The sequence below is a fragment of the Hemiscyllium ocellatum genome, chromosome 35 (genome assembly GCF_020745735.1).
Source record: "Hemiscyllium ocellatum isolate sHemOce1 chromosome 35, sHemOce1.pat.X.cur, whole genome shotgun sequence".
Lineage (NCBI taxonomy): Eukaryota > Metazoa > Chordata > Chondrichthyes > Orectolobiformes > Hemiscylliidae > Hemiscyllium > Hemiscyllium ocellatum.
The window spans coordinates 39,495,829-39,518,118 of record NC_083435.1 but is presented as its reverse complement, the minus strand read 5'-3'; the positions used below and the strand labels follow the sequence as shown (position 1 = coordinate 39,518,118).

The 22,290-nt window shown below is 43.7% G+C and overlaps 1 protein-coding gene across 3 annotated transcripts; it reads left to right on the top strand.

The window, feature by feature from the left end:
• The first annotated feature begins 3,219 nt into the window (after positions 1–3,219).
• Positions 3,220–21,703, top strand: LOC132832998 (zinc finger protein 239-like). Of its 3 annotated transcripts, XM_060851268.1 has the most exons (3): positions 3,220–3,352; positions 6,792–6,891; positions 18,243–21,703. In XM_060851268.1, the coding sequence occupies exon 3, from the start codon at positions 18,670–18,672 to the stop codon at positions 19,363–19,365; it is 696 nt and encodes a 231-aa protein (XP_060707251.1). In that variant the 5' UTR covers positions 3,220–3,352; positions 6,792–6,891; positions 18,243–18,669; the 3' UTR covers positions 19,366–21,703. The 3 variants fall into 3 exon arrangements, with proteins under 3 accessions (XP_060707251.1, XP_060707253.1, XP_060707252.1); XM_060851270.1 differs by lacking the exon at positions 6,792–6,891; XM_060851269.1 differs by lacking the exons at positions 3,220–3,352; positions 6,792–6,891 and adding an exon at positions 16,962–16,987.
• The last annotated feature ends 587 nt before the right edge of the window (positions 21,704–22,290 follow it).

The following is a 22,290-nucleotide window of genomic DNA, read 5'->3' as shown; positions in this document are numbered from 1 at the left end:
GTCCTTGATTTTTTTCAGAGGGGCAATAAGCCGGACTGGTTTGGTTCAGAGATGAAAAGGGTGTTGAGAGGCCTTTGGCTTATATGTAAACAGATGAGACTTCAGGCCAAAGTGGTCATGTTTTAGAAGTGATCTGTATAATGAAAGGAGAGTGGTCAGCTCTTTAGCTGGGTTGAGCAGTTTCAGTTCAGTCTTGAACTGGGAAGTTCAACAGGGAACTGTGTGGAAATTCTTTCTATTTTCTGCCCTTTAACTTTAACCTGTAAGCATGTGTTCCATTTACACTGGGATTTAAAGGGAGTTTGCTTATTGGGACTGTTGTGTATACTTGGAACAGCATAAGTCAGTCTAGTTGGATAGGTTGAGTTCTGTAGAGGCTCTTTATTCTGTTCTTTGTGTTTCATTGTGTAATTTTGTGAATAAATTTTTGTCTGTTTTAAAATCTAGTAGTCAATCTAGTCATCGTACGCTGGGTAATTTTCACTGTACACTTACCAAAACAAATTGCAAAGTTATGGTCTGGGGCTGCCTGCTTAAAATGTTTTGAGTGGTCTGGCCTCGTCCATAACACAGTGTATCAGAAATAAAACCTGAGGAACAATCCACTCTTCCCAGGAAAGTTATGTTGGTTTTAGTCAGGATTTTGAGCTTGTTTTCAAATTCCTCCATGGTGTCACTTCTCCCTATCAATGTAATCTCTCCTACCCCTCAGTATTGCTCGGGAATGTCAGCCTGATTGTCTGTGCTCAAATTCTGGAGTGGGACTTGAACCCACAACATTCTGACTCAGAGAACAAGGTTGGGATGGATTATTCCATAAATGTGGATTAAAATTGTCAGACTCAAATTGACAGGGCTTTTCATTACAAGGTCCGGTGTGCAGAGTCTGGGGACATGCCAACTGTATAAACCCTCTTGTAAAAAATGGCCACCCATACAGCAATTTTCAGTTTGTGCAAGTGCATCTTGAAAGAAATTAAATTTGTCGTCTGACCATGTTACTGCAGAAAATAAAAACACACTGGAGTTGATACGAACAACGCAATGCATTGAAATTGCTTCAACTCAACCTTAATATCATTAAATATTACATTCTTTCACTTTATGTTAACACCTCACATGTACAAAACGTCTTACATCAATGAACATTTTTACTCTGTAAAAGGTTGGAGCTGTTCATCAATTGGCAGCCCACTGTGAAAATGATCATTTTCTAAATCAGTAATGCAGCAGAAATCCTATAATGGTTTTATATCACCAAGACTCTGGAATAGATAGCAGGATTTTTCTTTAACTGCATGTATTTTATACAGTTTCTTGACAATTCCAATGAGTTGAATTACAATACATAGAAGCATGATTTTTCACAATTCCTATAGGTACTTTATGTCCACCAAGAATCATAGAATGCCTACAGTATGGAAACAGGCCCTTCAGCCCAACAATCCACACTCCTCCAAAGTGTATCTTGCCCCATACCCTATTAATCTACATTTACCCCTGACTAATGCACCTAACCTACATATTCCTGAACATTATAGACAATTTAGCAATGGCCAATTCACATAACCTGCACATCTTTGCACATTGAGGTGTCAGAGGATCAGACCCAAAGAAACACTTTACCTCTTCAAAAGTGGTCAAATATTAGCCGGGGACTCCCAAACCACATGAATGAATTTTAAAAATCCAAGTACTCATGCACATATGAGAAAAGTACTCAGCAGAGGAAAATATTCTCATTTATAAATATACATTTTGAGACTTCTAGATAATTCCACACTGGTTGATGTGCATATATGTTGACAATTGTTAACAGGTCTTGACAAGATGAACGGTTTCACGAGGTCTATGCACCATTTCTGCAAATCTTCTCAATTATCAAGTTTCTCAAAGGTGGCCCCCTTGCAAAATATGCCCTGACCTTCACCCCCAAGGTGACCTGGGATCATATCCACGTAAGAACTTCAGCAGTTGTTCAACAACAAAAAGAAATGCTCTCAGGACAGAACTGCTCTCACCTGGTCCAATCTCCACTCCCCAAGTTCCAGATGCGTGATGCCAAAATTCCCTTTAAATGGATTTCAATAATCTCACACCCAGACCTCGATCCCACCAAAATCCCAGGTTTCGGAGGGAGACTTGTGATTCTTAACCTTTTCTGGCAGTTTCTTCATGGCAAAGGTGCTTTATGCACTTGCAAAATTCCAGGCCTATTTCTTCCACCATTTCCTGTGGGACAAGTTCCACTTTCTGATCATTCTCTTGGTGAAAACGTTTCTCCTTAATTGTTCTTTGAATTTATTACAAACTTGTTTTAATCATGGCCCTTTGGGCTCTTCCCCACACAAGTGATGCCATCTTCTCTGAATTTACCCCCAAATTCTTAATGTGAGAATTCCTCATTGGTAAGACTTTGATTATGTCAGCCCTCAGCCTTCTCTTTTCTGGGGAACAGTGTTGGACTATTCAGTCACTCTGACACATACAGTCAGTTCTCAATCTCATCCTGATCAATGTTTGCATTTTCTCCAATTCCTTAATGTCACTCACTATTCAATCAGAACTGAACCGAGGGAGAGAAATTAATTGCTATGGAGCGGCGGACCTTTGATCTCCAATTTCTTTAAGTTGGACAAGGGACTGAATGAAGGATAGGAGTTTCAGCATCAGGGAAGAAGATACGTTTGAATCTGGGAGCCTCAAACTTTTATATTTTTACTTCAAAGTTTTGACAAAACAGTCTAACACTAGCCACAGTGAATAAATGTAGAATGCACTCAGAGATTATCTATTTGACCATGGCGATGAGGTGAAGAAGCGGGAGAAAGGGAATTTAGAGCAACATTGGACACTGAAGGTGGGGAATGGTTGAGGGAGGAATTGGGTTGGGGTGGGGCGTGGTCGGGGGGGTGAGAGGCAGAAATCCTGGTTCCTGCCACCAGGGGCGTACCTCCAATTCCAGCACCGCCCACGCGACAGCCGCTTGGGATCGCGGGCTCTCAGATTTGAATTTCCGAACGCTGGGCGCCAACCGTCGACGCGCGGATAAGAACTACAATTCCCGCTAGGCATCGCGGGTCCTTCTCACTGACTCCATTCTGCCGCCCCTACACGTGCTGGCGCGTGTCCCACATGCATCATGGGTAATGTAGTTCGGAGCGGGGTTGTGAGCGGTTTGGATGAGTTGAGCTGAGTCCCTGAGGGGGTTTTAAACAACCTCAGTGAAGGGGGAGCTTTCTGGGCTTGGGGCTGTAATTCAGTCACGTTTGAGGAGATGGTCTGTCCTTCCCTCCATCAAACACAGGAAGGCACTGCCAGAGAGGATGTCTCCAACATTTTCTCAGCAAATGTGAGTTTTTGCTGCAATGTCCGAGATATTTGTGAAGATGTTGGGTGTTCACAAAATTTTCGGTCAGACTTGATAACTGTTGATATCTGAGCTGAAAATGTGTTGCTGGTTAAAGCACAGCAGGTTAGGCAGCATCCAAGGAACAGGAAATTCAACGTTTCAGGCCAGAGTCCTTCATCAGGAATGAGGAGAGGGTGCCAGGCAGGCTAAGATAAAAGGTAAGGAGGAGGGACTTGGGTGAGGGGTGATGGAGATGTGATAGGTGGAAGGAGGTCAAGGTGAGGGTGATAGGCCGGAGTGGGGTGGGGATGGAGAGGTCAGTAAGGAGATTGCAGGTTAGGAGGGCGGTGCTGAGTTGAGGGAACCCACTGAGACAAGGTGGGGGGAGGGGAAATGAGGAAACTGGAGAAATCTGAATTCATTCCTTGTGGTTGGAGGGTTCCCAGGCGGAAGATGAGGCGCTCTTCCTCCAACCGTCGTGTTGTTATGTTCAGGTGGACAGGTCGAGTCGGTTAATGTCACGGCGGCAGTTGGCTATAAATAGATAGAGGGCGGGTAAGAGGCCAGCACAGGGTGTCCAGGTGGATGGGGTGTGTTGGAGGCGGGAGAAGGGGTCGTCAGAGGGTGGGCGGGAGTCTTGGTTGTAAAAGTAGGCATGGAGGCGAAGGCGGTGGAAGAATTGTTCAATATCTCGCCGCGTGTTGAACTCATTAATCCGAGGGCGTAGGGGAATGAAGGTGAGGCCTCTGCTGAGGACTTTCCCGCTGCACCAACCAGTACCCTTCCACTGAGTACACCTCCATCCCCTATCACGAAGGACTCAAAGCCCTCCGCTTCTTCCTTTCCCGCCGCACCAACCAGAACCCTTCCACTGACACCCTCCTTCGACTGACTGAACTGGTCCTCACCCTGAATAACTTCTCTTTCCAATCCTCCCACTTCCTCCAAACTAAAAGAGTTGCCATGGGCACCCGCATGGGTCCCAGCTATGCCTGTCTCTTTGTAGGATATGTGGAACAGTCCATCTTCCGCAACTACACTGGCACCACCCCCCACCTTTTCCTCCGCTACATCGATGACTGTATCGGCGCTGCCTCGTGTTCCCACGAGGAGGTTGAACAGTTCATCAACTTTACCAACACCTTCCATCCCAACCTCAAATTCACCTGGACTGTCTCAGACTCCTCCCTCCCCTTCCTAGACCTTTCCATTTCTATCTCGGGCGACCAACTCAACACAGACATCTACTATAAACCAACTGACTCCCACAGCTATCTGGACTACACCTCCTCCCACCCTGCCCCCTGTAAAAACGCCATCCCATATTCCCAATTCCTTCGTCTCTGCCGCATCTGCTCCCAGGAGGACCAGTTCCAATACCGTACAGCCCAGATGGCCTCCTTCTTCAAGGACTGCAGATTCCCCCCAGACGTGATCGACGATGCCCTCCACCGTATCTCCTCCACTTCCCGCTCCTCCGCCCTTGAGCCCCGCTCCTCCAACCGCCACCAAGACAGAACCCCACTGGTTCTCACCTACCACCCCACCAACCTCCGTGTACAGCGTATCATCCGCCGTCATTTCTGCCAACTCCAAACGGACCCCACCACCAGGGATATATTTCCCTCCCCCTCCCTATCAGCGTTCCACAAAGACCACTCCCTTTGTGACTCCCTCGTCAGGTCCACACCTCCCACCAACCCAACCTCCACTCCCGGCACCTTCCCCTGCAACCGCAGGAAATGCAAAACTTGCGCCCACACCTCCTCCCTTACTTTTCTCCAAGGCCCCAAGGGATCCTTCCATATCCGCCACAAATTCGTCTGCACCTCCACACACATCATCTATTGCATCCGCTGCACCCGATGTGGCCTCCTCTACATTGGGGAGACAGGCCGCCTACTTGCGGAACGCTTCAGTGAACACCTCTGGGACGCCCGAACCAACCAACCCAACCAGCCCGTGGCTCAACACTTTAACTCTCCCTCCCACTCCACCGAAGACATGCAGGTCCTTGGACTCCTCCATCGCCAGAACATAACAACACGACGGTTGGAGTAAGAGCGCCTCATCTTCCGCCTAGGAACCCTCCAGCCACAAGGGATGAACTCGGATTTCTCCAGTTTCCTCGTTTCCCCTCCCTCACCTTGTCTCAGTCGATTCCCTTGGACTCAGCACCGCCCTCCTAACCTGCAATCCTCTTACTGACCTCTCCGCCCCCGCCCCCTCTCCGGCCTATCACCCTCACCTTGACCTCCTTCCACCTATCACATCTCCATCGTCCCCCTCCCCCAAGTCCCTCCTCCCTACCTTTTATCTTAGCCTGCCTGGCACCCTCTCCTCATTCCTGATGAAGGGCTCTGGCCCGAAACGTTGAATTTCCTGTTCTTTGGATGCTGCCTGACCTGCTGTGCTTTAACCAGCAACACATTTTCAGCTCTGATCTCCAGCATCTGCAGACCTCACTTTTTACTATGGAATTTATTGCCAGTGAAGGCTGTGGAGACCAGGTTACTAAGTATATTTAAGACTGAGATAGTTAGGTTCTTGAGTATTAATGGGAGAAAGTGGGAGAATGAGGTTGAGAAACTTAACAGCCATGATTGAAAGTAGAGCAGATTTGATGGCCTGAATGGCCTGATTTCTGCTCCTGTGTCTTATGATCTTATATACCAGAGCAGGAGAAAGTGAGGACTGCACATGCTGTATTTCAGAGTTGAGAGTGAAGTGCTTGAAAAGCACAACAACTCAGGCAGCATCTGAGGAGCAGGAGAATTGATGTATCGGGCATAAGCCCTTCATCAGGAATGAGGCTTGTGGGCCAGGGGGCTGAGAGATGAATAGGAGGGGGTGTGGCTTGGGGGAAGGTAGTTGGGAATGTGATAGGTAGATGAAGGTTGGGGGGGGGAAGGGTGATAGGTCAAAGAGGAGGGTGGAGCAAATAGGTGGAAAGGAAGATGGACAGGTGCAGAGTTGGAGATTTGGGACTGGGATACGGTGGGAGGGAGGGCAAATTCTCACCTTCATCTACCTATACATTCCCAGCTCCCTTCCCCCAAGCCCCATACCCCTCCCATTTGTCTCCCAGCCTCCCCCAACCCACAAGCCTCATTCCTGATGAAGGGCTTATGTCCGAAACATCGCTTCTCCTGCTCCTTGGATGCTGCCTGATGTGCTGTGCTTTTCCAGGACCACACTCTCAACTATAATCCAGAGCATTTATTTTAAGAGCCCTCAGAAGACATTATAAACTCATTGGACACTGTATAAAAGATTTCCTGCACATGAATCTGCACGGGAGCTTTGTAACTGGAAATCAGCTTGTGAATTAATTTGTTTGATATAATCTTAATTTGTCTGAAGTAGAAATTGCTGTTAAATTTGTTCAGATCTTTTAGCACTTCATTCCCAAATGTACCTCTTTTCTTTATTCAATAAGATAAAAGTTTTCCACCTGAGAGCCCATAAATAGATCAATGGAGTAAAGACCATGATCCTTGACCTCGAGGGGTACCACAACAATGACGAAAAGTTGTTCAGTAAGGCATTTTGTTTTATTTTGTAGTCAAATCCTGTTGCATTTGGGAACCTTTGTGAATCCTGCAGTTCAGGTGTTTTTCACCCTGATTTGGCTATCAGGGTCATCACTACAGTCCCAACTGGATATATTACATGGCTGTTCATAAAGTGGTCGCAGTTGCAATTATTTTATTCTGTGGAACTTGCAGAGTTTAACAATTGAATGTTTGTGGATTTCCTGTTCATTCCCACTTAATAGATGATGTATAGTAGTTACTTACAGATGCTGTAACCAACAATACAAATGCTCGCTGGAATTCTGTTGTTTATAATGATCTTAGGAGTTGTATTCAGGACAGTTTATAACTCATCATGCAGGAGTTGAATGGGCATAGATTTGCAAGAATTACATCTCTGAGTTGAAAAAATAGTGATTGATATTAATATAAACAGCCAGTGCAATCTGGTTGAAAACTGTATCAGTTTATCAAGGCACGTTGAAGGTAAAAATCACACAACACCACTGAGTGCACAGATTATTCACTCATACTGAGTAGCATGATTCTATTAATGTGTTAAGCTTCAAGTGATCACCAGAAAGAGGCTTCCGGGACCTTGAAATCCCAGAACTGATTTATTTGATCTGATTTATTTATTGTCACATGTATTTTGATACAAAGGGTCATAAAATACAGTGAAACGTGTTATGTGTGGTGTCACGACTCTCCAGGCACCATCTTAAAACACAGGAAGAAGAAAACAAAAGCATAAAGGTAGAAAAATGAAATGCTCGAATGAAAGTCACCACTTATCGGTGCCATCTTGCCTCCACAGACACCCTCACCACTATGAGTCTTAAATGGGCCTTGCCAATGCAAATGCCACTGATGCATACAGGTACTGCACTGGCCCAAACTCAACTCCATGGGTGCTATGAATCCACTTCGAGCCCAGCTACCTCTGATGCCGCCAGGTCTTGTATTCACCTCTGCCACAACTGCCATGAATTGTTGTTGGAACTTTGACAACACAGAAGTCACTGGGAACCCAAACGTGCCTCTGATGATGCCACCAGAGATCCGCACTGCTGGGCCTGCTCATGTCTGCGCTACAGGGCCCATTCGTCACCGCCGATGTTATTCCTGCAACTGAGCTCTTCGTGAAGAGGTAATTTTTTTTTGACAAATGGAAATGGATAAAAGAGACTAAAAAAGGAACAAAATGAAGTGGATGAACCCAAGGTTCAGAAGCCCTGCTGCACCATCATCGGAGCGGAATACTCGAGAAACGGAAAACAAGAGTCATCATATAAGTGCCAGTAACATTTGTTGCTAATTTGCTGAACAATGGGAAACTTGGAGAAATAATCCATTTCAAGGATGTAATCTTCCCTGTGCACCATGGTTTGAATCTCTCAAATTGTGATCAGACTGTGCATACTGTAGATCTCCCACCATTGGTATCGAGGAGAAAGAAGATGTCAAGAAACCAAGATAACCTTGCATATTGGCATTGTTATGTGATTCTACCAATGCCTGTTATTCAGCTGAACCAAGGCCCCTGTCAAATTGGTTGAGAGAATAATCTGTGCACGCATTCTAAATTTGTTTTCTGTACCTAATGACTGTTTTCTCAAGACTATGGAGTAAAAGTAAAGAAGTTTGATGTTTCCAGTTTAAAATACATCTCCCTCACTGGCCAAAGATCCTGTCTTCTGTTCAGCCCCTGACCCAGTCAAGGTTGGCGATCTAAGGTGCCCCACCAACCCAGTTCTGATCATTGGTAGAGAAAAGGCAGACCTACAGGTGATTGAAGGCCAAGGTCTAATAACGAACTCACGACATAAAGGACAGGTGGAGAAAGTACTGGAGGCCCAACAAACGACTGACAACCCTGATGTGCAGGGTTTCTTTTACGCTGTCTCAGACCACTTGCAGCCCAAACATCAAAGACCCCACCCCACTGGTGGCCAAGAAGAGAGTTACTCTTTTCAAAGACAAAGATGTGGAGGTGCAAATGTTGTACTGGGTTGGACAAAGTTAAAACTCACACAACACCAGGTTATAGCCCAATAGGTTTATTTAGAAGTACAGTCATCCTCCGAATACTCGCGGCGGGGGGTCTGTAGTACAATCCCAACCTACCGTGGAAACCCAAAACCACAGATAGAAGCGGTCCCTGGTTCTGGAATGTTCCCTATAACATGTTCAGGTTATGGCAAACCGCAGGTAAACGATTCCGCAGATCCGGGGTTTGCCCTGTACTAGCTTTTGGAGCGCTAATGGGGCAGGATCATAAGTCACAGAATTCATAGCAAAAGATCATAGTGTCATGCAACTGATACGATATATTGAATACACCTAGATTGCTGTTAAGTCTTTCATTTTTTAGAATGGGTTGCAGGTATCAATTCATTAATAGTAAATCGCAGAACTGCTTTTCAGTCACATTCCCGAGATAACTTAAGGTTTTATAAAAAATAGCTGACATCTCAGCTCAGGCAGTGCATTAAAGGTGTGAGGTTAGAGTCTGTCTGTATCCCAATTTTGAGTCAGAATTGTTCTTTTTCCAAAATAGGAATTTATAAAATGTCACATGGATTACCTGCCTAAAGATTGTGCGCTTTTTGTACTATTGTGTAATTTTTAACAAAGACAAAGAAACCATTAAACAATGCTGGGGAGAGGACTTCAAGATCTCCTCAGTCAGGGCACTATTGTCGATCAGAGCATCCTTGATCATGTTTCACAGCTCAGCAACACCTCAGCCCTGCATGAAATAAAGAAGGCCATCCACTAACTTAAGAACAGCAAGGCTGCCGGAGCAGATGGTATCACTGCTAAGACATTGAAGTGTACGGCCACATAGTTCCTGCTGCAGCTACACAGCCTTGTCTGCCTTATGTTGAAAGAGGAGAGCATCCTGAGAGACATCCAAGATGCCACACTCGTGAGAATTTTCAAAAAAAGGAAACAAGTCCAACTGTGGTAACTACAGGGGAATCTCCCTGATGACGATCATCAAAGTTCTTGTCAAATGTCTCCTCCCTGCAGCTGAGGAACTCCTCCTGGAATCACACAGTGTGGCTTCTAGCCATAAAGGGGCACAATGGACATGATTTTCACCACACTACAGCCACATAAGAAATTCAGAGAAAAGAACCTACCCCTGTAAAATGCCTTCTTTAACCTTACATATGCCTTTGATACCGTCAACAGTGAAGCCTCTGCTTTGGCTGTACCATAAAGTTTGTGACAGTGTGCTAGCACATCCTTCAGCTGCCTGAAGGAAAGGGTGTTTGAGGACAACATCATCAGATCTGACACCAAACACATGGTTTACAGAGCTGTGCTGCTTCCTTCTTTTTCTTGACCAAACCTCAATTTCTCTAGTCATCCAGCATTCCCTACTCTGCCAGCTTTGCCTTTCACCTGAACAAGAACACGCTGTCTCAGGACTCTCATTATCTCATTTTTTGAAGGCTTCCCGTTTTCCAGCCATCCCTTTACTTGCGAATATCTACTCCCAATCAACTTTTGAAAGTTCTTGCCTAATACTGTCAAAATTGGCCTTCCTCCAATTTAAAACTTTAACTTTTAGATCTGATCTATCCTTTTCCATCACTACTTTAAAACCAATAGAGTTATGCCCCAAAGTGCTTCCCTACTCACACCTCAGTCACATGCCCTGTCTTACTTCCCAAGAGTAGGTCAAGTTTTGCATATTCTATAGTAGATACATCCATATACTGAATCAGAAAATTTTCTTATACATAATTAACACATCTTTCTCCATCTAAACACTTAACACTGTGGTAGTCCCAATCTATGGATGGAAAGTTAAATTCCCCTACCATAACCACACTTTTATCCTGCAGATAACTGAGATCCCCATAGCAAATTCGTTTCTCAATTTCCTGCTGACTGTGGGGTGTGAGGGGGTGGGGGGTCTGTAGTACAATCCCAATAAGGTGGTCATCCCTTTCTTATTTCTCAGTTCCACCAAAATAACTTCCCTGGTCAAATTCCCAGGAATATCCTCCCTATGTACAGCCTTAATGTTATTCCTTATCAAAAATGGCACTTGCCCCTCTCTCTATCCTTCCTATAAAATTTGTATCTTGGAACAATAAGCTGCCAGTCCTGTCCATCCCTGAGCCACAGGGAGAAAGTGAGGGCTGCAGATGATGGAGATCCGAGTCAAAACGTGTGGTGTTGGAAAAGCTTGATGAAGAGCTTATGCTCGAAACATCAGCTCTCCTGCTCTTCGATGCTGCCTGACCACGAGCCACATCTCTGTAATTGCCATGATATTCCAGTCCCATGTCCCTAACCATGCCCTGAGTTCATCTGCCTTCCCTGTTAGGTCGCTTGCATTGAAATAATGTAGTTTAATTTATCAGCCCTAACTTGTTCTCTGCTTTGTTTCTGCCTGCCCTGACTGTTTGACTTGCTCCTTTTGGCTCAGTGGTTAGCACTGCTGCCTCACAGCGCCAGGGACCCAGGTTCAATTCCCGCCTTTGGTAACTGACTGTGTGGAGTTTGCAGATTCTCCCTGTGTCTGCATGGTTTCCACCGGGTGCTCCGGTTTCCTCCCACAGTCCAAAGATGCACAGGTTAGGTGAATTGGTCATGCTAAATAGCCCATAGTCAGGGGTAAATATAGGGAAGAGGAATGGGTCTGGGTGGGTTACTGTTCGAAGGGTCGGTGTGGACTTGTTGGGCCAAAGGGCCTGTTTAAATACTGTAGAGAATCTAATCAAATCTAATCTTTCCCAATTGTGCCAGTCTCAGCCTTTTTTTTAAATAGACAAATGTGAGATCCAGAGAACTTTTCTAAGAGGAGAGCTCCAAAATATTCTATGATTTTAAGCAAACAACAATAAACTTTACTTTGCAATACAAGAACAGTAATACAACTACAATGGATGTAGGTTTGCTCGCTGAGCTGGAGGTTCATTTCCAGACGTTTCATCACCCTACTCGGTAACATCTTCAGTGTGCCTCTGGGCGAAGCACTGTTTATAATTCCTACTTTCTATTTATATGTTTGGGTTTCTTTGGGTTGGTGATGCCATTTCCTGTGGTGATGTCATTTCCTGTTCTTTTTCTCAGGGGGTGGTAGATGGGGTCTAACTCGATGTGTTTGTTGATAGAGTTCCGGTTGGAATGCTATGCTTCTAGGAATTCTCGTGCGTGTCTCTGTTTGGCTTGTCCTAGAATGGATGTGTTGTCCCAGTCGAAGTGGTGTCCTTCCTAATGAGAGAGGGTCATGTTGTTTTGTGGCTAGTTGATGTCCTTGTATCCTGGTGGCTAGTTTTCTGCCTGTTTGTTCAATGTAGTGTTTGATACAGTCCTTGCACAGTATTTGTAAATGACATTAGTTTTGCTTGTTGTCTGTATACGGTCTTTCAAGTTCATTAGCTGCTGGTTTAATGTGTTGGTGGGTTTGTGGGCTACCATGATGCCAAGTGGTCAAAGTAGTCTGGCAGTCATTTCCGAGATATCTTTGATGTAGGGGAGAGTGGCTAGCGTTTCTGGACAGGTTTTGTCTACTTGTTTGGGTTTGTTGCTGAGACATCTGTGGACTGTGTTCATTGCGTACCATTCTTTTTTAATACACTATAGGTGAATTTCCTCTGCTCTGCATAGTTCCTCTGTGCTGCTGTGTGTTGTGGCTCATTGGAATAATGTTCTGATGCAGCTTCGTTTGTGGATGTTGGGATGATTGCTTCTGTAGTTCAATATTTGGTCTGTATGTGTTGTTTTCCTGTAGATGCTGGTTTGAAGTTCCCCATTGGCTGTTCACTCTACTGTGGCAGTTTGTTGTTGTTTTCCTCCTCTTTAGTGAATTTTATGCCAGTAAGGGTATCTTGAAGGTTTCCTCTAATTTGTTTTGTTTAGTGATGAAAAAGGTGTCATCCACGTAGCGGACCCAAAGTTTGGGTTGGATGGTTGGCAGAGCTGTTTGTTTGAATCTCTGCATTACTGCCTCTGCTAAGAACCCTGATCTTGGATAGCAGTTACAGTTACTTCCATTAGAAGCTATTAGACTGCTGAATGGACTCTCTAACTTCGAAAATGTTGATCTTCCGTTGCACACCTTCTGTGCAATTGTACTGCTAGTAAAGCCAAACTTTTCGCTATACTTAGGTATATATGACTACAATAAATCAAGTGAAACGAACATCACGCACAGTTGCAACAAGACCTCACTGTTATTGAAACTCCAACCTCCTAGAAAAAAATGCCAAGGTTCCATTTACCATCTTAATTACCTGCTGCACCTGCTAATGTTTTTGAATTGAATGCACAAGAACACCCAGATCCCTCTGTGTTGTGCTTGTTTGGAATGTCTTTCCATTTAAATAGCCTACCTTTTGATTCTTCCTGCCAAAGTGATCTCATTGTTCTACATTAAATTCCATCTGCCAGATTTTTGCTCACTGATTCAACCTGTCTGTATCCTCTTATGTCTTTGTAGCACATTCTCCCATTTACTATTGTATTGTAATCAATTTTGGATGCATTACAGCCCTTCTCCAAATCGTTAGTACAGACCTTAAATAACTGAGACTTAAGGCTGATCCTTATGACATTGCACAAGTTATATGGGCAGATGTTCGCAGGTAAAGGGTGGCTGGAAAATGGGAAGCCTTCAGAAATGAGATAACGAAAGTCCAGAGACAGTATATTCCTGTTAGGGTGAAAGGGAAGGCGGGTAGGTATAGGGAATGCTGAATGAGTAAAGAAATTGAGGGTTTGGTCAAGAAAAAGAAGAAAGCATATGTCAAGTCTATACAGATAGATGAAGTATAAAGATAGTAGGAGTATATTTAAGAGAGAAATCAGGAGGGCAAAAACGGGACATGAGATAGCTTTGGCAAATAGTGTTAAGGAGAATCCAATAGGTTTTTACAAATACATTAGGGACAAAAGAGTAACTAGGGAGTGAATAGGCCCCTCTAAGATCAGCAAGGCAGCCCTTGTGTGGAGCTGCAGGAGATAGGGCAGATACTAAATGAGTATTTTGCATCAATGTTTACTGTGGAAAAGGACATGAAGATATTAGATTAGATTACTTACAATGTGGAAACAGGCCCTTCAGCCCAACAAGTCCACACCGACCCGCCGAAGCGCAACCTACCCATACCCCTACATTTACCCCTTTACCTAACACTACGGGCAATTTAGCATGGCCAATTCTCCTGACCCACACATCTTTGTGACTGTGGGAGGAAACCAGAGCACCCGGAGGAAACCCACACAGACACGGGGAGAACGTGCAAACTCCACACAGTCAGTTGCCTGAGTCGAGAATTGAACCCGGGTCTCAGGCGCTGTGAGGCAGCAGTGCTAACCACTGTGCCACCGTGCCGCCCTATAGAATGTAGGGAAATAGATGGTGACATCTTGAAAAATGTCCATATTACAGAGGAGGAAGTGCTGGATGTCTTGAAACGCATAAAAGTGGATAAATCCCCAGGACCTGATCAGGTGTCCCCTAGAACTCTGTGGGAAGCTAGAGAAGTGATTGCTGGGCCTCTTGCTGAGATATTTGTATCATCGATAGTCACAGGTGAGGTGCCGGAAGACTGGAGGTTGACTAACATGATGCCACTGTTTAAGAAGGGTGGTAAGGACAAGCCAGGGAACTATAGATCAGTGAGCTGGCATCAGTGGTGGGCAAGTTTTTGGAGGGAATCCTGAGGGACAGGATGTACATGTATTTGGAAAGGCAAGGACTGATTAGGGATTGTGCATGGGAAATCATATCTCACAAACTTGATTGAGTTTTTGAAAAAGTCATGAAGAGGATTGATAACGGCAGAGTGGTGGATGTGATCTATATGTACTTCAGTAAGGCATTCGACAACATTCCCCGTGGTATACTGGTTAGCAGGGTTAGCTCTCATGAAATACAGGGATATCTGGTTGGCATGGACGAGTTGGACTGAAGGGTCTACTTCCGTGCTGTACACCTCTATGACTCAATATGCATCAGCTGAGCTTCTGACCCCATGCCCTCTCTATCACAAAGACCACCTACTTCCCCGTCTGTAACATCAAACATTTCCAACAACCACTATTTTCCCCTCTCCATCCTTCTTTTCCCCCCCCCCTCCATCGGTCCACTTGTTGCTGAAATTCTTATTCATGCTGTTGTTACTTCTAGACTCAAGTACACCATTCCAATGCTCCCCCGGACAGCTTCCCATCAATTTCAAGAACTTTCAGATAAATGGAGAGATATTTCTTATTTATGTGGAGAGTTCAAAACTGGAGTCCATCAGTATGAGATGGTAAATAATAAATCCAATTAAGAATTCAGAGGAAATGTCTTCACTAATAGAATGATAAAAATGTTGAACTTGCTTCCATGAGAAATGGTTGAGGAATAAAATTGAATGCATTTGATAGGTAACTGGGTAGGTCTATGAGGGTGAATGGAATAGAAGGATCTGCTGAGAGGGTGAGAGATGATATGGAGGGAGAAAGCTCATGTGGAGTGGAAGCACCAAGTGAAATCAGTTAGGCCAATGATCTATTTCTGTGCTTTAAAATTTAAAATAAAAACAAAATGTGCTGGAAATGCTGAGTTGGTCACCTGTGGAGAGAAATAATTGAAGTATTGGGTCAAGATAACCCTTCAACAGAAATGACTTGAGATGTTGGGCAGCTCCTTCTTTAATTGGAGAACATACCCCTCTGTTCTCTCTGCATAGCCTTCCTACACTTATCAGCATGGTTCCTGAGCTTTCACCACTGAACCCCTCACCAGGAAGACTCCTCCTAGAGTTCAAATGTCCCCCTGTTTCCTCAGTGTTGATTATCCTAGAGTCAATCTCTGATTCACGGTCACTCCCAGGCACAGAGTAAATGCCAGGAGCATGTGTACAGTTGCTCCACAAGGCATTGCATTACTCTCTGAGAACAGTATCAACTCCAAAGAACAGAATCTATCCTGTTGTACTTCACAAATACAAGTCTATTTCCTCAATCACAGAATTACTCTCCATCTCCTAAATTAACTTGAGTCGCAAGAGTCACTCCCCAAACACTGACCCATCTTAGTTTCCCACTCCCTTGGTTCACCCTGCTTACATCTGCACTGTCCCACATGCCAGGAGCTCTCCATTCTCATCAGCACTGAATTCTTGTCTTTCACAACCCTTCCATTCACACCAGAACCAAACATCTCTCTCACAGCCCCTCAACTCTCACCAGCAGTGACACCCTCTCACAAGCACCAATCTTAGGTTCCTTGGTTGAAGTTTCCCTTATTTTAGTTTTTCAGCGTTGGTCCTCACCCAACAGACAATCTCTAAGTCACTGAGTCACCCCCCAAGTCACAATGTTTCTCTTCGTGCATAGGTCTAATCCCAAAGCACTTAGTCTCTCTTAATGTTACTTCCCAAGAGACATCGTTTTCCGAGATGCACAGTTATTCCCCAAACATAATCTCCCCTCCCACTGTCATCACTCATTACCATGCCCCTCTCTGCAGTGTTCCCCCGTCTCATATCTTCCTGCCTGTGTCATTCCTCCGCCTTGAGTCACTTGCTGCTATGACCCTTTCTCCCATGCCGAGAAGGAAATAAACAACAATATTTGGCAGTGAAGGCACTGGTGTACTGGAGCACAATTTTGAAGTACGCAAGTCGTCAGTCCAATACGGGTTTTTTTTGTGCAAGTAATAGCGTTTTTTCCCCCCTTTTGTGCGTATTTCCCTCATGTATTCATTTCTCCTGTGCATGTATTCGTCCCACCATCGCATGTCCTTACTGCCGAGATGCTGTGGATCTTCCTCTTCTGATTTGCTGTCATACACATTCGAAGAAACACATCCCATGCTGTTGTCAGTTTGAAAGCCTCCAGGAATGCTATTCCCACACTAAACATCTGTTAAACATTTATATTGGAAACCGAATCAGCAGCGCAACAAGTGCGATTTTATTTTCACTCAACCTTCATGAAACGCATGTTGCTCCAGAAATATTTGGATTGACTGTGAGAGACGTCAATCAGAGAGCTCACCCACTCTGTCCATTGTCTCCTCTTCCTCTTCCAGAGCTGGTTCACTTCCTATAGGGACTGAAAACCAAGTGAGGAGATGGTGAGTGAAGGAGCAGCTTTTATACAAATTGTACCCCATAATATCCACACCAATCTTCAGGCAGTCTGACTATCCTGTGGGTAATCAGGGGTGGAAATGTCCCTTATGCTGTGTGAGAAGATCCAGCTGAGAGAGCTGTTTACTCGGTGCTTTGTGCTGAACTGTTTGATTGGAGCTGGGTGTTGGATATTGAGTGTGTTTATTGGAAGCATTTCCCTCTGATTTCCAGGCTGAGTTTTGTTGATGGCTCATTCTTGAATATGAGAAGGTGATGTGTAATTATCTGGGTGGTGCAGAGTGTTTGAGGATTCTTACTGATTTCCTATTGTTCAGTTGTCTATGTGTGTGTTGCAAACTGATTATTATCCTGTGAACTTTAATTTTTAAAGTTCCTCTGAGGGAATGTTTCCTTTTTGGAAAGATTGAAGGAGTATTGTCTGTTCAAAGCAGGTGGTACATAAAATTGTAAAATCCCTGTAGTGTGAAAACAGGTCCTTCAGCCCAACAAGTCCACACCAACCCTCCAAAGAGTAACCCACCCAGACTCATTCTTCTATATTTACCCCTGACTAATGCACCTAAACTACACATCCCTGACCACTATAGGCAATTTAACATGTCCAGTTCATTTACTCTGCACATCTTTGGATTGTGGGAGAAAACCACAGCACCCAGAGGAAACCCACATAGACATAGGAAGAATGTGCAAACTCCATACAGACAGTTACCCAAGGTTGGAATAGAACTCGGGTCCCCACCATTGCCTTCCAGACTAACTGGAGTAAGCTGTTCAGTGCCTTGAGTATGTTCTATTATTCAGCAAGATCACAATGCACCTAATTTCATATTCCTGCACTTTTCGAAAAGCCTGGGCTTGGATTTGATAGTTTTGCCTAGTGCTGTGCTGACAGCTAAATTTGCAGACTGAATGAGTGCAAGTGTATCTAATTTCTCAGGATAAACCAGAACCTTTTAATCAGCTATACTGAAGCAAACCTTTCCCTAGTTTCTTGCACTTGTTGTCCAGTGTGCTTTCCTCAAATAATTTTGAAAAACAATGGAAGAAATTTCAAAATCTCCACTGAATTAATATTCCTCCTGCTGGAAAAAGAAAGGACTTATATCTGATCCACCTACAGCAGGGAATAGCAGACTGGCACTCACTGTGGAACAGTCTCTGAATAAACAGTAAGCTTCTTCAACAAAGGAGAAGAGGGAGGTGGTGGAACTCATGTTTCCTTTTCCTATTTTGCAGAAGGATTGCATTGCACACCAGAGAATACAGAGAGGATAGACACTGCAGGTAGATCCTGATCATCATCCAAGAACAACTGCACAACTGTGGGAACACATTACAGTCCCCTTCCAGCATTCTCAACCCAGAGAAATTGAGATTTGGTTGGGTGACTGCAGGTTTGACATATCATCAGATCTGAACTGGTCAGTGGTATGAAGCATTCCATCAGAACCAACCTATTCAAGGGTTTGGCTGTGAGTGATCAGTCAGGCTGAGACTGGAAAAAGTGTCAGTGGCTTCAAGTGTAGTAAGAACTCCAAACATTCATCAAGCCTCATGAACCCCTGATTCATTCCTGAAGATGAGAGGCTGTGCATGTGAGGTAGTCTCTACAGGCTCATAAGACCTTATAATATACAAAGTGCAGTTACAAAAGGTCAGTTCAATGGAACATAAACCATTCAAGTGTGAGGTATGCAACAAATCATTCTCATGCTCATCTCACTTTCTTGTACACCAACGCACCCACACAGGTGAGAAACCATTTACCTGTGATGTTTGTGACAAATCATTCTCTCAGTCAGTGACCCTCCGTGTTCACCAACGTATCCACACAGGGGAGAAGCCATTTAGATGTGAAGTGTGTGACAAAGCCTTCACACAATTATCAAGCCTCCTGGTCCATCAGACCATCCACACAGGGGAGAAACCCTTCAAATGTGAAGTTTGTGATAAGGCCTTTCCGACATCTACAAGGCTCCTGGAACATCAGAGCATCCATACCGGGGAGAAACCCTTCAGGTGTCAGGTGTGCAACAAATCATTCTCACGCTCCTCTCACTTCCGGACACATCAACGCATTCACACTGGGGTGAAACCATTCAAGTGTGAGGTCTGCAAGAAATCATTCTCTCAGTCATCAACTCTACGTGAACACCAACGTCTTCACACTGGGGAGAAGCCATTCAAATGTGAGGTGTGTAATAAGGGATTTGCGCAATTGCCAGGCCTGGTGAGTCACCGCCGCGTTCACACAGGCGAGAAGAAAATATTCACATGTGAGGTGTGTAATAAGGAGTTTGAACAGTTATGGGGCATGTTGGATCACCGTCGTATTCACACAGTCAGTAATGCTCCTTAGAAACTGATACATTCACATTGAGGAAAAGCTGTGAGGTCTGTGTTGAAGGCTTCACAAGAAAGACCCCCTTTCTGATACACTGCCTGTTTTATGCAGATGAGAAACCATTGAATTGGGAGATGTCTGACTGAGTCTTCACTCTTTACAACACTCATGAATCACCAATGCATTCATACAGGCGAGAAGTTGTTTTAGTGTGAATTTGTTAACAAAAGCTTTGCACAATCTCATCAGGCCTGATGTATCTTTGGCATACTCACACTGAAGAGAAACTAGATAAAGTGCATGACAAATCCTCAACAAGCTCATTGAAGCTTCCTGTCTGAGAAAATCGCCACAAAGAGAAACCATCCAAGTCTGAGATTTAAGATTAAGTCCTCCTGAGGTATTCAACTCTCATAAGATACGAGAGGATCCCCGTAGGAGAAAAAGCATTCATGAGACAAGGTATTCATTAAGTCTGTGTACATCCTGGTCCACGAATGCACTCACATGGGGAGAAACCTATTTGGTGTGGGAGGTCCATCATAAAACCTTCACACAGTTGTTAGACTTACTGGAACATCAGTGAACAGACACAGGAGTCTTTTCTGCCATGATGTGTATCAGGATTGTTTTCCCCTCCTTCTCCTGCAGAACAATAAAGAAGCATGCCAGCATCTCAGGCAAAGTAGTCTGAACAATTGAGGCCACGTGCTCAAACATTCTTTGGCTCTGCCACTGATGTACAACCACAGTGTGTACCATCTACAAGATGCATATAGAAGTTCACCAAGGTTCCTTAGCATCTTTCAAACCCATAGTTACTACCATCTGGAAACATATGGGAACACTACTACCTGCAGTTTCCCTGTGAGTTATGGGAAGGCATTAGCACAGTTGTAATGTCACTGGACTAGTGATCCAGTACCTCAGGCTTATGTTCTGGGACCTCAGTTTGAATCCCAACATGGTAGATGGTGAAATTTGAATTTAGTAAAAATCTAAAAATGGAAGTGATTGTTGTAAAAACGCAACTGGTTTACTAATTTCATTGAGGGAAGCAAACTATCATCCTAGTCTTGCATTCAAATGATTGACATACAACCGCACAGTAGCTGATTCTTAACTGTGCAATCATATCTAAGCAATAAATGCTGGCTGAGCTAGTGACACTTTCCATCAAAGAATAAAAATAAACTCTCTAGAGCCACTCACCATCTTGACTTGGAAATATATCACTGGGTCAAAATCCTGCATTTCCCCCATGAATGGCATTGTGAGGATACATTCACCATCTGGACCGCATTAGTTCACGAAAGCAGCTCATCACCACTTTCTCAGTTCATGATAGGTAATAGATGCTTGTTCAGCTAGTGAATGAATTTTAAAAAACCCTTCTTATTATAGTTAGTTTCAGTTATTTTATGACGTTTTGCGAAGATACAAGGAAATTTTATGGTACATCCGTGCCTATTTATATAGAATAGGGAATGTATACCATCATAACCCTCATTGTCTTTGTTTTGTTTAATTGGTGAGAGTTTCTCTTTAAGTCAAATGGTCGTTCTGCTATAACGTATGTTTTGTTAACACAAATTTGCTATAACATGATTGACAACTTGGAAAGGAGAAAGTGAGGACTGCAGATGCAGATTAGCTCCGCCTTCTTGACCTGCAATCTTCTTCCCGACCTCTCCGCGCCCACATCCTCTCTGGCCTATCACCCTCATCTTAACCTCCTTCCACCTATCGTATTCCCAACAGCCCTCCCCCAAGTCCCTCGTCCCTACCTTTTATCTTAGCCTGCTTGCACACCCTCCTCATTCCTGAAGAAGGGCTTATGCCCGAAATGTCGATTCTCCTGTTCCTTTGATGCTGTCTGACCTGCTGCGCTTTTCCAGCAACACATTTTTAAGCTCTGATAAATTGGAAACACTGTTTCTAAAGCATGAAGTTTTAAAGTACTATTGGTTATAACGCGATTCCAATAATTTAAATGGTGATGCAATTGCATGATTTTCTTTAAACATTGGTTTGCATGAGAGCGGTACTACTGTATTACAGCAGAACTAACTATACCAATGACTAGTTTTATAGACCATATGTTAGATCATGTTTTTCTCTGTCTCTGGGTGCTTGGAGTGTGTTATTTGACCTTGAAAGCAAAGTTGCTTGTAAACTTAAACTTATATAAAATTAATACAGAAGACCACCAAGTACTAATACAAAGAAATTACAAAGTAGGTAGCAGTTAAAAAATAGTGCATGTATAAAATATGTGCCTCCTGGGCAGTCTATAAAGATGGACTAATGAGATATTATACATTCAGTCTATCAGTCTAGAGTATAAAGGTCTTAAAAGGATTATACAGTTACAAACTTAAATACATATTGTTACAAAAGTTAACTAAGAATCCATTTAGCCAATTCTAATTGTTTCTATTCTGAAACATTGCGATTTGAAACCAAGCTAGTATAGAATAGAGCTGTACTTCCCTTGTAACAAATCCCTTTTAGATTTGTCTGTGAATTCCTCTATTCATAACACCAGGTTGTAGATAAGTACTATGATGACAAGAGTCTATATAAGCTTTACCATTAACTTTGAAGGTTGCAAATTCTTACCATGTGGCTCTGTAACATGGAAATAAGTTAAGCAGAAAGCTGTTAGCATTTGAGCTGTATTTAATTCATTAGTGTGTTACTTATATTCTGTCCTAAATTTAAAACCCTATGGTGCATCTCCCTGTCTATTGAAGCTCAGTAGATTTGTATTAAAGAACCAAAGTTTACGTAAGTTATTGTTGAGCACAACAGTGTGTGTACTTTGATAAAATCTAAACTAATCATGAACCATGAATTTCCCTGCATTATGGCTAAGAAAGCAATCAGATACTCAGTAGTTCAGCCACTGATTTTCCAGCACAAGCACCAGCAGGTGGG

Excerpts from the sequence above, each read along its gene's own strand:
- LOC132832998 (XM_060851270.1), top strand. The coding sequence starts at position 18,670 with ATGGAACATAAACCATTCAAGTGTGAGGTATGCAACAAATCATTCTCA.